The 17,305-nt window shown below is 34.4% G+C and overlaps 2 protein-coding genes across 5 annotated transcripts; both read right to left on the bottom strand.

Moving 5' to 3' along the window:
* On the bottom strand, positions 487–2,708 carry LOC109331760 (50S ribosomal protein L27, chloroplastic-like). The gene is given in 4 exon segments (XM_019566466.1): positions 487–721; positions 723–884; positions 978–1,079; positions 2,336–2,708. Coding segments are annotated over 4 exon segments (582 nt in total). The 5' UTR covers positions 2,636–2,708; the 3' UTR covers positions 487–703.
* LOC109331699 (probable glutamyl endopeptidase, chloroplastic) lies at positions 4,237–15,365 on the bottom strand. 4 transcript variants are annotated; one of them, XM_019566392.1, is made up of 12 exons: positions 15,015–15,365; positions 12,744–13,731; positions 11,791–11,919; positions 11,170–11,241; positions 7,166–7,393; positions 6,618–7,076; positions 6,409–6,474; positions 6,078–6,138; positions 5,839–5,988; positions 5,544–5,681; positions 5,139–5,458; positions 4,237–4,743 (listed from the first exon to the last, which is right to left on the bottom strand). In XM_019566392.1, coding segments are annotated over exons 1-12 (2,895 nt in total). In that variant the 5' UTR covers positions 15,298–15,365; the 3' UTR covers positions 4,237–4,742. The 4 variants fall into 4 exon arrangements, with proteins under 4 accessions (XP_019421937.1, XP_019421923.1, XP_019421929.1 ...); XM_019566378.1 differs by lacking the exon at positions 4,237–4,743 and having other exon boundaries at positions 5,135–5,458; XM_019566384.1 differs by lacking the exons at positions 4,237–4,743; positions 5,139–5,458; positions 5,544–5,681; ... (3 more) ...; positions 6,618–7,076; positions 7,166–7,393 and adding exons at positions 8,013–8,519; positions 8,915–9,234; positions 9,320–9,457; ... (2 more) ...; positions 10,185–10,250; positions 10,394–10,852 and having other exon boundaries at positions 10,942–11,241.

The following is a 17,305-nucleotide window of genomic DNA, read 5'->3' as shown; positions in this document are numbered from 1 at the left end:
TCATCCTCGCCACTCAAAGCATTACCAGCTGAGAAACATTCGAGAAACCTCGGAGAGAGGATGCCAAACAACTACTTTAAACAGCCCTGAAAAACTCAACCCCAGTACCTACTATGCCTCCAAGAGCTATTACCTTGCAAAACACTCAACCTTCCTAAATGAGATAAGCAATTCCTATCACATGCATACAAAACATTGAGTATAAACAATAAGACCTCATGGTTGGACAGATGAATGTTTGGATTTTCGCGATTATTTTTTATCAAGGGTTGTTGAATATCAAAAACTTATTATGTCAAATCCTATTTTTCTTTAGAACGACACAACCAAACAAAGCATGGTACCGTAGATGTAGATTTGTACAGTAACTTTTGGTCTTCAATAGTTGTATGTTTTATTGATAGATGTTAAGTTGTTAACTATAGAGGTGCAGGTACTTAACTTATCAAACAAAATACTTCTAGTTCATCAACTGTCAAATACTCATTCTTGAAATATAACCAATACAAGTGATACTCCCAATTGGTTGATGGACACAAAATGAATGGCTTTTCACCACTAATGATTACCAGAAAACAGACCAAGACAAACTTTTGAAGTTTGCTACATTAAAACTTAATACAACATTGCAATGTTAAATGTTTAGAAGGTACACAAGAGCAATATAAAATTGGGGGAGGGGGACTTCGTGATGGAAGCAAAGTCAGCATACTGGATTAGTTGGTTGCAGCCTCAGTAGCAGCAGCCAGCAGGATCTGGTATTGAAGTATCGATTCTTCTTCTCTAGCTTTCTTGCGCTCACGCCTCATCCTGAAATACTCTCTCTTCCTTGCTCTATAGCTGTTGGGATTCTCAGGCTGCACTTCTCGTGGGTAAACACTCACCTGTAATCAAAAAAAGTTTACGACACGTTAATTTGCTCTCCAGGATTATATGCCCCATACATTAAGCATTAAGCTGAAAAAACTTCACTTAACCTTTTTCCTGTCAGGCCCATATTTCTCAAATTTTACGACTCCATCAATCAAGGAAAAGATGGTATAATCTTTGCCGAGCCCCACATTTTTTCCTGCATGGAACTTCAAATGTTGCAAAGAGAAATATTCAGAACTCAGAAGTCAAAACTTAGAAAATAGTGAGAAAGGCATTATGGACACCAAAGGTATGAAAAATTGATGAGTGTAACAAAAGCATAAAAACTGGTAAGAATAGCATTATTGTAAGTTGTAACAAAAGCATAAAATTGAGTGAGAGACTGCACCAGTGGAACTTTGACACCCTCATAATTTTCTCAATTGCATTATTACTCTCAAATGTATGAGGAAGTTCATCTAGTTTGTACAGTCTACTATAAATTTAATGGAATAGCTCTAATGTATCGAGCAACCATCAAAAGCAATGGCTAAAATTTTGATGATTGCACAATGCAAGTTCATCTATGTTTGTTACAGCATTCATTTTCTAGCCTATTGATGGGATATTATTCATTGTTTTAGTTCTGATTTGCCAACACATGTAAGTTATGTGAAATATTTATTCTCAGGCTGCAAAGTTGAAGGTAAACACCTTTCTATATTAAAGCTTTACCTATTCAGTGATTATCTATTTGGAAAACTTAGAAAACATACAAATCCACTGCTCACAAAAGCACCAAAACATGGTGAGTTTGAAATAAAAGCACCAAAGCTAAAATGTATATATATATTTAACACAAAGGGACGCTCCTTATTCACAAATATTGTTTTAAATTGCACTCCCCTAACCAACAAGTTGTTGGTCTAGTAGTCTACTCGTGTTATGAGTCACTAGACCTTCGGGTATTATATTAAGTCAAATGTTCGATTTATGAGAGCGATACTTGTTGGAAGGGTAATTACATATCCTAAAATGAATTATTTCCTCACCCATAGGATTAGTGGATACCCTTGGTCAAAAGATAGCCCATTGCACAAGACTCTCATTTCGTAGGGTCGAGGGAGGATAGATGCACACAGCCGACAAGCGGAGAGGTTGCTTTCACGATTTAAATATGTAACCTCATGGTTACTAAACAATCATCTTACTATTGCCCCAAAAAGGATAATCTTGCTTATACCAAAAAAATATACTCCCATACAATATTATGGTTTCGGGAGTCACTAAAAGTCCACAACTCCATTCAGACCGCAATTAGTGTCTCAATTTTCAGCAGTTTCGGTAAAAGCAGATTAATATCGTAACTATAACCGCAATTTAAAACATTAATCACAAACTTGAAAACTTAACAGCAATTCAATTACATTCGAAAACATTGTTCCTCATAACATCAAAAAAAAAAGAGGAGAAAAATAAGAACCTTGGTACCACACTGGCGAACGATGATGGAACCTGGCTTAGCAACCTGGTCACCATAAATCTTGACACCAAGCCTCTTACCACATGAATCACGTCCATTTTTGGTGCTTCCAGCACCTTTCTTGTGAGCGTTTTGAATGGTAAGTGGTGCCCTCTGAGGAAAGGAAACGAAGGAGGGACCAGAATGGAGAAGAGAAGAAGAAGAAGAAGAAGAAGAAGAACCGGTGAAGAAGGAAGAAGATGAAGATAAAGAGAGGCCTTTGAACGCTGATGCTATGTTGAAACTCATACACGCAGCCATGGCAACCACACACAACTTTGGATAATGTCTGGGTTTGGACTAAAATCCTTCCCAGACCTCACAGATTATTATAAATGACTCCCTCGCTATATCAAAATATATATATATATATATATATATATATATATAAAGTGATTTACCAAGAAATAGTTATTTCAGTGGTACAAAACTTTATTAGATTGTGAAATAGCATAAGAGATAAATAAATTAAGTATTCGTTTGAAACTCAATTCCTTATTTATTTCAATAAAGTTGGTTTATGAATCAAATGAGCTGAAGTTGAGCTGAAAATTGAGTTCCTTAAATAAATGAGTTGAACTTAGTTAAATATAGTTCGACTCATTAGATTTATGAGCTATCTCGAAATATATATATATATATATAAATATAAATTAGTATTATGTTTATTATAATCTACGTATAGTTATTATTATTATATATATAAATAAGGTTATATTTATATATAAAATTTTAACTATTTAAGTTGTCCAAATCAACCAATTTAAATTGAGCCGAATAGTTCGCAAATTTTAACCGAGCCGGACACAAACTAAAAAAGTAATTCATATCGAACTCGAATCAAGTTTTGAACCAAACCAATCATTATCCAACTGAACTCTGGATCGATTCAGTTTGACTTGTTTCTAGCCCCCAGTAGGTACAATCACTCACCCCATAAGGTGTAGTTCCATACTCAAGGTGTAGTTCCTTACATATTCTTACTTATACTAAAAAAGTGAGTTAAATGAGAAGGATGAAGAAGAAGAAAAATAATATTGATTATTTTTTGGTACTATCAATAGTATCTCATCACTTTATCGGTAAGAAGTAATGAACTAATCTCTTTCAAACGTATGATTATCCCTTATAACAAGTATCACTTTCAGGAATCAAATAGTTGACATTTTAATCTTTTTTAGATCTAACAATATCTTACACCACTAGATCAACATTTTATTAGTTTAATATTCATTATTATGATTAAAATTAAAAGATAATTCAGATAACCTTATATGATATAAGTAAATCAGTGGTGATTATATAATTCAAATGTATTATCCTCAGAATGACAAATATTATGGTTTGAATCCTTATATTTATATATATAGTTTAATATTTTGTCATTTATGGTTATTATTAATATTTTGGAGTCATTTTCAAACACAAAATTTTTATAAGATGAGATCATAGTATATCAAATCATTTAAGGGCAGAGATAACATCATATCAATACAAGAATTAGATAAGATTGTGTGATGTGGTCCATTGTCTCTCAGAGGTCATAGTGATACCTAACCTCGTTAACAAATTCTATTGTCTTCTATTTATTCTATGTCGTTCATTTGATTATTTATGACCAACGTTGCACAATGATCACTTTTGTTGTATCAACCCCTGGTCAAGTATGTTTTGTTTAGTGCGTAATAACCTTTTACATAGAATCAGAATGTAGAGTTATTAGTAGGGATAATGACATTAATAATGGGTGATGCTAAAAGTAATAGGTATGTGAATAATATGCATATTTACTTTGAACATCTCATACCCATAGTAGACCCTGATGAGTATTTGATGGTTTTAGGGACTAAGATTTTTTTGAGTTTTCATCTCTCAATCTACTTTTGAGGCCAATACTTTTTCAGAGACTAAAATACATGTTTGCTCATAGAGCAGATACAATCAAAATAACCAGAACTCCACAAGTAGGAAGGTAAGATAGGAAAAATGTCCATACAGCTGCATAGGAAGAAGAACAAGTGGTGGTTTGGTTATTCTTCAAGTATATATTTAAATTACTTTGTCAAATTATTCGGCTCAGCCGCTAAGGACCCTTCCGAAAACACGATTAACAGATTAAATATCACTGTAAAATCATGTAAGATATGATTATGGCAATTTGCCATAGCACCAGCAATGCTATAGATGCTTTTATAAAGGACTACATGATATGATGGAGTCCCATACTTGCAATGTAAATGATCCTTGTCAATTTGATTATGTTCCATTCTCACAGTGAAGGGCTATTAGCTCCTCTGTCTTCTACATGACCACATGCAATTTGGATGCTTCAATTCTAGTCCTTGGAAGCCAAAGATCCACGAGTTCTTCTACAAAAGTAAAAGATTGGCGTAAAATACTTGTATAGTGGAAAAAATAACCAGCAATATCATTGAAATGTTTTACTATTTTTGTCTTAAATTCCTGCCCCCTCCACAAAAGCCTGGCGGATCAGGCAATTATCTTTGACCCAGGATTAAAGAGCATCTTTTACTTTCCAACAATTCCTTATAACGAGAGCCCGCCTTAAGATGTCAAACTTGAGTATATTAAAATAAAATAGCAACAGGCATGATGGCATTCTAATCTTCAGATAATAAGAATATGTCCAATCCTATACCGGGGTTTACCGTTCACAAATTAATCATTACTAAGAAATAATTATTAACTTTCAGTAAAAGGTACTTTATTTTGGATTAAAAACTTTAGAGGATAAAGATTTTACCACAAGGACGACCTTGGCAGAGAGTGGAATCCACCATACTCTAGATCAGAACCCTCTTTGCTGCCACCTCCACCAGTAGCAACGACTTTGCTTTCAGCATCTGTAGTTCCTTTGTTATCATTTTCTTTGACTGAGCCAGTATCATGATCTTCACCAACATCAGAAGTGTTTGACACGCAGTATTTATGCAGCCATCTATCTGTTTCCCAAAGGACATGCATGATGCTTTCTCTGGCACTATAACCATGGCTCTCGTGAGGCAGAATCACAAGTCGACAAAGAGTGCCATGACCCTTCAAAGCGTTGAAAAACCTATCTGACTGCATACAAGGACAAATGTTAGTCTGACTGCAATAACTGATCAAAGTTTAATGAGAATGGATGAAGTAGAAATTTCTCCCTTACCTGCATGGTTAATGTTCCTGAATTATTGTCCTCTTCCCCATGGACAAGTAAAATAGGCTTCTTAATTTTATTAGCCGACATGAAAGGGCTCATCTCTACGTAAGTATTAGTGGCCTCCCAAAGAGTTCTGACTTCATTCTACACAAGGTAAATGTGGTATGGGACATAAGCATTTCTAAAAGAATTGGGCATGGAAGAAGATTAAAAGGAAATTGTGAGACAAACGAAAAGACAATTTATGGAAAATATTTAGCATTAGTCATTGGAAGAAAAAAGAATCCATTATACGCAGTACCTGAAAACCAAAAGGAGTGAGTGTTCTGTTGTAAGCACCAGAACGAGCAATTCCACAACAGAAAAGATGAGGCGCATGTGCGAGAAGGTTGGCAGTCATGAAAGCACCATAGGAATGTCCTCCAACAGCTATTTTCTTTGGATGAGCTACCTAGATGTGACAACCCACAATGGCTTCACTTCAATATTTATATTGGATTTATTACTTTATTTACTCCACACAATAAAATTAAAGCTTACCCCACGCCGAATAACTTCCTTCACCGCAGCCTCTGCACTTGCAACTAATTGCTCTACATAACTGGTTAGTAGAAATTTGGTTAATAATCAGAAAAATTAAAACCTTTATTAATTATGTGGTATGATTACTTCACACAAAAATTGAACAAACTGAAGAAGAAATCAACAAAAGAAACCAAAGCCCCTCAAATGAGTCAAAATATTTGAAACTCTAATTTGAATAGAATGAGAATGAAGATGAGTAAAGAACTCATGGCGATTGAGAACAATTATTTCGTCACAAGTATATGGTAAGAATCCCACAACTATAACAATATCACAATGAATTTACCTATCATTTGCCTCCTCATCACCCTCACCAATAATAGGAATAGTAGGTCCAGATAGAATTGCAAACCTGCGGAATTTTAAGTCATCAAAGAACAGTCAAGCTTATTTAACCTAAACAATATATTGAATGAAGAACATAGTAACTAAGTAAACTAATGCTAAATAAAAAATAGTCAAACAACACGGAGAATTAGAAAAGACAAATCATACTTTCTTGCCAGCCAAAGAAGGGCTGATGTAGGACCTATCCCAGGAAATTCATTTGGAGAACCACGAACTTGTCCAGCAGCATCTTTGCTCTTAAACTCTCCTGGGTAAGACCATACCAGACATGGCAAAGGGCCATCAGTGGATGGATTGTAACCCGGTGGCAGGTATAATGTAGCAGTCAGTTGAACCCCATCTTTTCTTTGATACCTGATCATCTCTTTCTGCAATGACGCAAGCTGAGGATATGGATGAGGGAAATTGGTAATCTGAACTAAACTTTTTTCGGGCCAGCTGACAAGGTAAAATTGGGTGTTTTCAGTTTTTGACTCTTTTGAAATCAGTATTTTCAGCTGATCTAAATTCAAATCCCCTTCTTCCTGATCAGACATTAGAGCCACAACAGACTCATAATACTTCTCCTTCTCGCTCTCCCAGATTCGCTCCTTCTTACCTGTATTTCTGCAACATTTTGGTTTAATCCACCAAAGCATAAATGAGAATCTATGAGAGCATACAGGGAAAAGTGTTATAAGTCTTGAGATACTTACATGTCAAACAGATCAAGAAATGGGATGTTCCCTTCTGGTGTAGCACCAGCTCCATTCAGTATAATATATCTTCCTTCATCACTTTCCTTCTGTATGTTGGCAATAACATATGTTCCAGCTTTAGTTCTGCGCAACATGGGAGATCCAGGATCAGAGTACACATCTTCTGAAGATCGATCAAATAGGATGCGTGGAGTCACATCTTCAGATGCAGGAGGGACAACCCATGTTCTTATCTGCATAATTCAGATAACCTTATATGATATAAGTAAATCAGTGGTGATTATATAATTCAAATGTATTATCCTCAGAATGACAAATATTATGGTTTGAATCCTTATATTTATATATATAGTTTAATATTTTGTCATTTATGGTTATTATTAATATTTTGGAGTCATTTTCAAACACAAAATTTTTATAAGATGAGATCATAGTATATCAAATCATTTAAGGGCAGAGATAACATCATATCAATACAAGAATTAGATAAGATTGTGTGATGTGGTCCATTGTCTCTCAGAGGTCATAGTGATACCTAACCTCGTTAACAAATTCTATTGTCTTCTATTTATTCTATGTCGTTCATTTGATTATTTATGACCAACGTTGCACAATGATCACTTTTGTTGTATCAACCCCTGGTCAAGTATGTTTTGTTTAGTGCGTAATAACCTTTTACATAGAATCAGAATGTAGAGTTATTAGTAGGGATAATGACATTAATAATGGGTGATGCTAAAAGTAATAGGTATGTGAATAATATGCATATTTACTTTGAACATCTCATACCCATAGTAGACCCTGATGAGTATTTGATGGTTTTAGGGACTAAGATTTTTTTGAGTTTTCATCTCTCAATCTACTTTTGAGGCCAATACTTTTTCAGAGACTAAAATACATGTTTGCTCATAGAGCAGATACAATCAAAATAACCAGAACTCCACAAGTAGGAAGGTAAGATAGGAAAAATGTCCATACAGCTGCATAGGAAGAAGAACAAGTGGTGGTTTGGTTATTCTTCAAGTATATATTTAAATTACTTTGTCAAATTATTCGGCTCAGCCGCTAAGGACCCTTCCGAAAACACGATTAACAGATTAAATATCACTGTAAAATCATGTAAGATATGATTATGGCAATTTGCCATAGCACCAGCAATGCTATAGATGCTTTTATAAAGGACTACATGATATGATGGAGTCCCATACTTGCAATGTAAATGATCCTTGTCAATTTGATTATGTTCCATTCTCACAGTGAAGGGCTATTAGCTCCTCTGTCTTCTACATGACCACATGCAATTTGGATGCTTCAATTCTAGTCCTTGGAAGCCAAAGATCCACGAGTTCTTCTACAAAAGTAAAAGATTGGCGTAAAATACTTGTATAGTGGAAAAAATAACCAGCAATATCATTGAAATGTTTTACTATTTTTGTCTTAAATTCCTGCCCCCTCCACAAAAGCCTGGCGGATCAGGCAATTATCTTTGACCCAGGATTAAAGAGCATCTTTTACTTTCCAACAATTCCTTATAACGAGAGCCCGCCTTAAGATGTCAAACTTGAGTATATTAAAATAAAATAGCAACAGGCATGATGGCATTCTAATCTTCAGATAATAAGAATATGTCCAATCCTATACCGGGGTTTACCGTTCACAAATTAATCATTACTAAGAAATAATTATTAACTTTCAGTAAAAGGTACTTTATTTTGGATTAAAAACTTTAGAGGATAAAGATTTTACCACAAGGACGACCTTGGCAGAGAGTGGAATCCACCATACTCTAGATCAGAACCCTCTTTGCTGCCACCTCCACCAGTAGCAACGACTTTGCTTTCAGCATCTGTAGTTCCTTTGTTATCATTTTCTTTGACTGAGCCAGTATCATGATCTTCACCAACATCAGAAGTGTTTGACACGCAGTATTTATGCAGCCATCTATCTGTTTCCCAAAGGACATGCATGATGCTTTCTCTGGCACTATAACCATGGCTCTCGTGAGGCAGAATCACAAGTCGACAAAGAGTGCCATGACCCTTCAAAGCGTTGAAAAACCTATCTGACTGCATACAAGGACAAATGTTAGTCTGACTGCAATAACTGATCAAAGTTTAATGAGAATGGATGAAGTAGAAATTTCTCCCTTACCTGCATGGTTAATGTTCCTGAATTATTGTCCTCTTCCCCATGGACAAGTAAAATAGGCTTCTTAATTTTATTAGCCGACATGAAAGGGCTCATCTCTACGTAAGTATTAGTGGCCTCCCAAAGAGTTCTGACTTCATTCTACACAAGGTAAATGTGGTATGGGACATAAGCATTTCTAAAAGAATTGGGCATGGAAGAAGATTAAAAGGAAATTGTGAGACAAACGAAAAGACAATTTATGGAAAATATTTAGCATTAGTCATTGGAAGAAAAAAGAATCCATTATACGCAGTACCTGAAAACCAAAAGGAGTGAGTGTTCTGTTGTAAGCACCAGAACGAGCAATTCCACAACAGAAAAGATGAGGCGCATGTGCGAGAAGGTTGGCAGTCATGAAAGCACCATAGGAATGTCCTCCAACAGCTATTTTCTTTGGATGAGCTACCTAGATGTGACAACCCACAATGGCTTCACTTCAATATTTATATTGGATTTATTACTTTATTTACTCCACACAATAAAATTAAAGCTTACCCCACGCCGAATAACTTCCTTCACCGCAGCCTCTGCACTTGCAACTAATTGCTCTACATAACTGGTTAGTAGAAATTTGGTTAATAATCAGAAAAATTAAAACCTTTATTAATTATGTGGTATGATTACTTCACACAAAAATTGAACAAACTGAAGAAGAAATCAACAAAAGAAACCAAAGCCCCTCAAATGAGTCAAAATATTTGAAACTCTAATTTGAATAGAATGAGAATGAAGATGAGTAAAGAACTCATGGCGATTGAGAACAATTATTTCGTCACAAGTATATGGTAAGAATCCCACAACTATAACAATATCACAATGAATTTACCTATCATTTGCCTCCTCATCACCCTCACCAATAATAGGAATAGTAGGTCCAGATAGAATTGCAAACCTGCGGAATTTTAAGTCATCAAAGAACAGTCAAGCTTATTTAACCTAAACAATATATTGAATGAAGAACATAGTAACTAAGTAAACTAATGCTAAATAAAAAATAGTCAAACAACACGGAGAATTAGAAAAGACAAATCATACTTTCTTGCCAGCCAAAGAAGGGCTGATGTAGGACCTATCCCAGGAAATTCATTTGGAGAACCACGAACTTGTCCAGCAGCATCTTTGCTCTTAAACTCTCCTGGGTAAGACCATACCAGACATGGCAAAGGGCCATCAGTGGATGGATTGTAACCCGGTGGCAGGTATAATGTAGCAGTCAGTTGAACCCCATCTTTTCTTTGATACCTGATCATCTCTTTCTGCAATGACGCAAGCTGAGGATATGGATGAGGGAAATTGGTAATCTGAACTAAACTTTTTTCGGGCCAGCTGACAAGGTAAAATTGGGTGTTTTCAGTTTTTGACTCTTTTGAAATCAGTATTTTCAGCTGATCTAAATTCAAATCCCCTTCTTCCTGATCAGACATTAGAGCCACAACAGACTCATAATACTTCTCCTTCTCGCTCTCCCAGATTCGCTCCTTCTTACCTGTATTTCTGCAACATTTTGGTTTAATCCACCAAAGCATAAATGAGAATCTATGAGAGCATACAGGGAAAAGTGTTATAAGTCTTGAGATACTTACATGTCAAACAGATCAAGAAATGGGATGTTCCCTTCTGGTGTAGCACCAGCTCCATTCAGTATAATATATCTTCCTTCATCACTTTCCTTCTGTATGTTGGCAATAACATATGTTCCAGCTTTAGTTCTGCGCAACATGGGAGATCCAGGATCAGAGTACACATCTTCTGAAGATCGATCAAATAGGATGCGTGGAGTCACATCTTCAGATGCAGGAGGGACAACCCATGTTCTTATCTGCCGTGTTTTATACCAAGATTCATACACCAAAGCCAGTGAATCATCGCACCAAGAAATCCCTCTGTAGATAAGGAAAAAAACAAGAACATCAATAAATATTTTAGGTTTTCTTTCACAAAAGGTTTAGACGATATTAGTTGCACAAGATTATTGTGTCCAACTTGTTGTTCAATCTCCACCACCAAAAACAAGGAGGAAAGAGAGAAGTTTCCCACAGATACAGTAAGGAATTTCCTTAGCTACAGAGATCCTCATGGCATCATGGCATGTGATAGGCATAAATACAAATATCACCTTAGATTATTCTTTGCAAGAATGATTATAATATTAGTCAGACTATGGAAGTGGCATGCAAACCAAAGTTGGTCATGATGATCAACCATGTAAATAGAGATGAATAGCAAATACAACATCAGGAAATATAATTTGGAAATGGTTAATACTTGGCATTCAGACTTGTATTAACTATAAACCTTGGCAACCCATTTGAAATGCTAAAAAGGAACAACTAAATTCAGAAAAGGATCCAATAATATCATTGTAAATCCACTGAGGTGTAGATAAATATATAGAGAGGAAGCGAATGTAAATCAATAGCATGTATCCGTACCCATAGCGGAGATCAAGCTTGTGAAATATCACTGGCTGTTCACCTTCTAATGGTTCAGCAGGCTGTGTATAAATTATATCACGAGGAGAAATTTCCACCTTTGCATCACCACCATCTTGAGTTTCTGCCCTAGAGATCTCAAATGAAGCAGTTGTCAGTTGTCACTGATAAAGAAATCGCAAAACAGACCCACGGAAATGCAGGGAAAACATTTGGCTTTTTATTTTAAATAAAGGACATCTTAAGTTTGTTTGAGAATAGAGGATGGGACATTAATTAAGAGAATTGCATATGATGAGAAGATAAAAACTATCCATAAAATTTAATAAGTCGGTTGGAAAAAACAACCATGTGCAATCCACATTGAACAGCGACATGAATTCATTTGTAAAATAAAATTAAAGAACATAAGCCTCTAACTGAAAATGTCTGAGCATAATCTTGCATGAGCACAGACCTCAAATATGTATATGATGTTAGATGCAAGATCACCATCCCATGTTTTCTTGCAAGGGAAATCTATTGTTGCAGGATCATGATCTTCTGTAATATATAATTTTAATTATAATCTCTGAATCAACAACAATAAATAATTCCACACTTAAATTCATGAATCCAGTGTGTGTTTGTGCCCTTAAGTGGATATTATGTGATACATAGATGCATGCATACAGGCACACTTGGCTATACACCTGAATGGTTGCTCTTAGAAACTGTGTGCTTAGTACCATTTCTATGTCAGTGAACTTTACTTGATTACTAAGAGAAAGCAGTAAAACAATTACAAATGCATATTTAAAATGTCAAGATAAAAAAGTACATGCTTTATAGTATAAGCTTAATTAAATTACAGTAATATATTTAACAATAAATTATAGTAATCTGCACTGACCCTAATGCACATGCCCCAACAGAAAATATAAGATCTAAGATTAAAAAAATAAAATATGTACCAGTAAAGTGTTGATGGTTTATCTGCTCTCCAATCAATGGAACGCATCCCTTTTCGCACACTGTTGAATGCAATTGGAATGTTCTCGGCGAGGGGCAGGTCACAAAGCTCCCTGATTAATTTTCCATCAGCACTCCATAACTCTACCTTTTTCGGAAATCTTCCACAAGGTACAATAAAAGAGTATGGCCTGTGAATTGAACTAATCAAAAGGTATTTATGATCTGGGGAAGGGTCCATAGAAGTATAAACAGCTGGTGGGCCAATATCCTTTGTTGCACCATCCAGAGAAACTAAAACAAGCTGTGAGGTAGCATAGTAGTCAAATAAAACTTCATCATATTCATCCTTCAGCAAATCCTGGAATGTTCTTACTTGAACAATGTTTTTCTGCTCATTAGATTGAATTTTTGGGCCACCGGGAACCAACGGTTTCTTTGGTGGAGGACCACGAGATAATGGAATGGTGCAAACTAACAATGTAGAGTCATTCACCCAAACATAATTGTCAAAAACTGCATTCAAATATACATTAGGTGACTGAAACAAAGGTCTAGCTTCCCCTGTTTCCACATCTGCAATCCATACTCTGAATTTACTGATATTATTATCCTCCTCATTAACACGAATGCTAAAGGATAAATGCTGACCATCAGGAGACCATGAGACAAAATTTATCTTTGCACCATCAGGGAAACCAGTCACTGCAATCTCTGGCCCTAATTTACCATCGGGAAGAATTTGATGGATCCCAATTCCGGTGTAAAATGACATACGACTCCTACTATTGCAGTTTCCATCAATACGTATACCAGCCAGTTTTTCTTCTGGTTTTGCTAATTCTACTAATGGAGGTAAAGCTCTACGCTTGAGAAAAATAATTTTGTCTCTATATGGTGAAAATGACAATGCAGGAACAGGTGGAGCATCAACAATATTCTTGATCTCAGGTGGAGGAACACGATACCCTGCTCCTAAACTTGCCTCATCTAACATTAATTAATCAAAATTAATGTCGGAAACCAGAAAAAATATTGTAATCTACACAATAAAATAAATGTGGATATGAATCGACAACTATTGTAATCTACAGAGAAAATGACAGTAATTTCTCTTAACATTCGATTAACTACACTCGGCAGTCCACATACCTCTTGTTTCAGAAATTATAACAACCACCCTTGTGGTTCATGTTAACATTACACTTACCCATGCTTTCATTGCACTTAATCCCTTGAGGTTTATAGTGTCAATAGGAATGTATCCTCTCGTGCATTTTTTGTCATGTTGCCATATGAATGAGAGAGATAAACAGGGATATTAGAATAATGGGTTCAGTTAAATTTTATGAAATTTCTTTTAGAATCTTATGTTAATTTATCCCCTTCACACAACCATATGACAAGAAAGAAACACTAGAGCAGGGGATCCATTTCCGTTTGTGAAATTTCTTTTATAACATTTGTGTTTATCTCTCTTTCAGCATACCACATGTCCAGAAAAATCACACAATCATTCCTAACTACAAGAGATATCAATGTAATTTCTGAAACAAGAAGAGTGTCAAAAGTAGAGTGATATCTCTATTGTATAGGCTATGTAAGCACAATTGATAAGAAGTTGATTAATCATTAAAAACGATGTCCCAGTGCACGAGACTCTCACCTATTGGAGAGTCTGTGAAGGTTAGATGTACACAACCTTATACTTGCAAGCAGAGAGACATTTTTCAGGATTTCAACCCATGACCTTCAGGTCACAAGGCAAACAACCGGCTCACCCTATAGTCATTAAAATAATAATTTAAAAATACAACAAAACTCTTGATACATTGATTTTGCTTAAGTAGACAACTGAACGTACAAGTTTATCACCTAGAACAAATTAAGTCAAAGATTAGGGAGATAAGTGTAATTCATGTTTAATGTCATTACTAGTCTTTTAAATTGTGGTATGCAACACAGCCGCAATATTGTGGTTTCGAAGTCTCCGCAACATGACCGCTAAGGCATTTTCTCACAAATTGTTCACGATTGTTAACCGCAACCACGACCGCAATTTAAAACATTATTAATTACTTCAAAATCTTTTAACACCATTACTATCAGTGTAAAATAATGTTTTAACGAAACATTTCATTGCTAGGTGTAACATATTCTAAAACAGATTTTAAACTACGTTATTATGAAACTAACCTAGCTGTTTTTTTTTTTTAAATTAAGCATATAACAAAGAAGTGAATATAACTTTGACAGCATAAAATAGAGCTAACCTTCTTCATAATCAGTATAATTAGATGAAGAAACGACGCCGTTGGAAGCTCCACCAGATGCATCTTCAACAGCAGCAGAAGAATAAGAAGAAGAAGTTAATGGTGCTAAATTGCGGAAGCGTGACGTAAGCATGACGGGAGTGAAATTTGTTGAAGTGATTTTTGGAGTGAGAGAAAGTGAGTGTGGAAGTTGATGATGATGAAGAAGAGAAGGAAGAGAAGATAATGGTAGAGAAAAATGGCGGAGAGAGAAGCGAGTATAAACTTGGTGAAGTCGCATCATTGATAAGAAGATAGAGTATTACTTCTTCGTATATTTTCTCATTCTCCCCTTTATTATCCACCACTCTCCTACCGAATAAGTGCCCAGCTTTTTTGTGTGGGTATCCGTATGGAGTATGAACTAATCCTCGTTCTTGGTCCATTTGGATAGGGACCCACCTGATTTCATGATGACAAAAAAGTTAAAGATTTAATTCATTATGTTTGTTGAGAGAGAGTTATTTATCTGAAAGAAAGATATTAGGTTCATGCAAAAAGATGAAGAAATATAATTGATAAAATAAAAAAGAAAAACTAATCCTTAGGATTATTTTTTTTTTGCTTAATGAGATAAGATGAGGGATACCTTTTGAGTCTTAAGGGCTGAGTATTATATGTAATCGGTTTAGGATCTTCAAGAGTTTAATTCATTTGAGTGATAGTTATTGGAAGAGATAATTATGTATCTCAGAATAATTAATACATTCTATATATAGTGAGAAATACCTTTCGAGTCTAAAAGAATTAGCATTATATTTAATCAGATATAAGGTCATATTTATGTTCAAATATTGGTTTGATCGAAATAGCTTCAAGTTCGGATTCAAAAAATAAATCAACCAACATTTAGAATTATGTTAGCTTTGAATTCGGATTCAAAAATAAAGAATTAGTTATTTGTATCATACCCTTTGTATTTGTAGTACCAAAAAACTTTAGTGCAAGTGGCATAGAAGATCAAATTAGTAAAATATAAAATAAAATAAAAAGTCCATGAAGTTATCTTTTTTTGAACATCCTCATAAACATAAACTAGATGTTAAGAGTGTAAAGATATTAAGGTAAAATATATATAATTATAGTGTAAAGATTTATACACACATTTCACTGCTCAATATTCATTTAGATTAATTTTTTCCTTAAAAGAATAATTAAAAATCAGTGATGAATGATTCAATAATAATGTATAAAACTCATACATATTATTTGTACATGCATCTTTTTCTCTGAAAATATTAAAAAAGTTAGTCCTTCTTATTATTTGTCTCATAGGACATTGATATGCAAACTAGCTATTAGTTGACATAGGGACACACATAAGATTTTTTATTTGTTTTATATTTTGTATTTTATCTTCCCATTATTGGATCTCAATATTATTCCATCATGTGTTTGATATAAATTTTGCTTTTTAATTATGATTATAATCTCTAACGCTAAAAACATTGTAAATATATTAACTCATGAACTTGAATACGTCTTCTTTTTCATGATATACGAATTTTTTTTTAAATAAACTAAGCTTCTTACCTAACCAAGCTTTATGAATAAAAACTATATGGCTGAGGGATTCTTTTGGAAAAGTTACAAATTTTGAAGCCTTAGATTTTAGAAGTCACTCCAACAAGTAAGTTAACACTTATGACTATGTGCCATAATCATCTTTATTTTTACATTATTTTATATTTATCAACTAATTCTTCAACTACTTTTACTAAATACTTCCAATTCAATAAAATAGTTTATTATTATTTAGCCTTTAGAATTTTTAATCTTTAGCCATCGACTTCATTTCAACCTTATATTGACTTTTCAGCCAATTGTGCTAGATATCTCCATGGGTTTAACCCATTTTAGAGGTTGAAAAATTTATCCATTTAATATATGAGTACATGATTGACATACCAAAAAAGTAATAACTTCTAAAGAGGTTAGGACAAGGTAAAAACATTTTTATACTTGTCAATTGAAAAAGGACTTTTATTTTAATTGATTGTTCTCTAATATATATAAATTAAGTTTTGCCAATAATATAATGCTAGAGCAATGTTTATGTCAATGATTTGATAAATGACTTCCTTTATGTGATATCAGGTTTAGAAATATTGAGCTATGATACCAACTACTGAAATCTGAATTAGGATCTTTTGTCTCAAAATCTTCACGTCTTTATGTCCCAAGCCAATCATATCTTATAAAATCATATAAAAATATTATGTTATATTTTTTTAATTTTTTTTTCAAGTATG

The sequence above is a fragment of the Lupinus angustifolius genome, chromosome LG02, assembly GCF_001865875.1.
Source record: "Lupinus angustifolius cultivar Tanjil chromosome LG02, LupAngTanjil_v1.0, whole genome shotgun sequence".
NCBI lineage: Eukaryota > Viridiplantae > Streptophyta > Magnoliopsida > Fabales > Fabaceae > Lupinus > Lupinus angustifolius.
The sequence above is the reverse complement of the archived record's forward strand: the minus strand, read 5'-3'. Positions and strand labels throughout refer to the sequence as shown.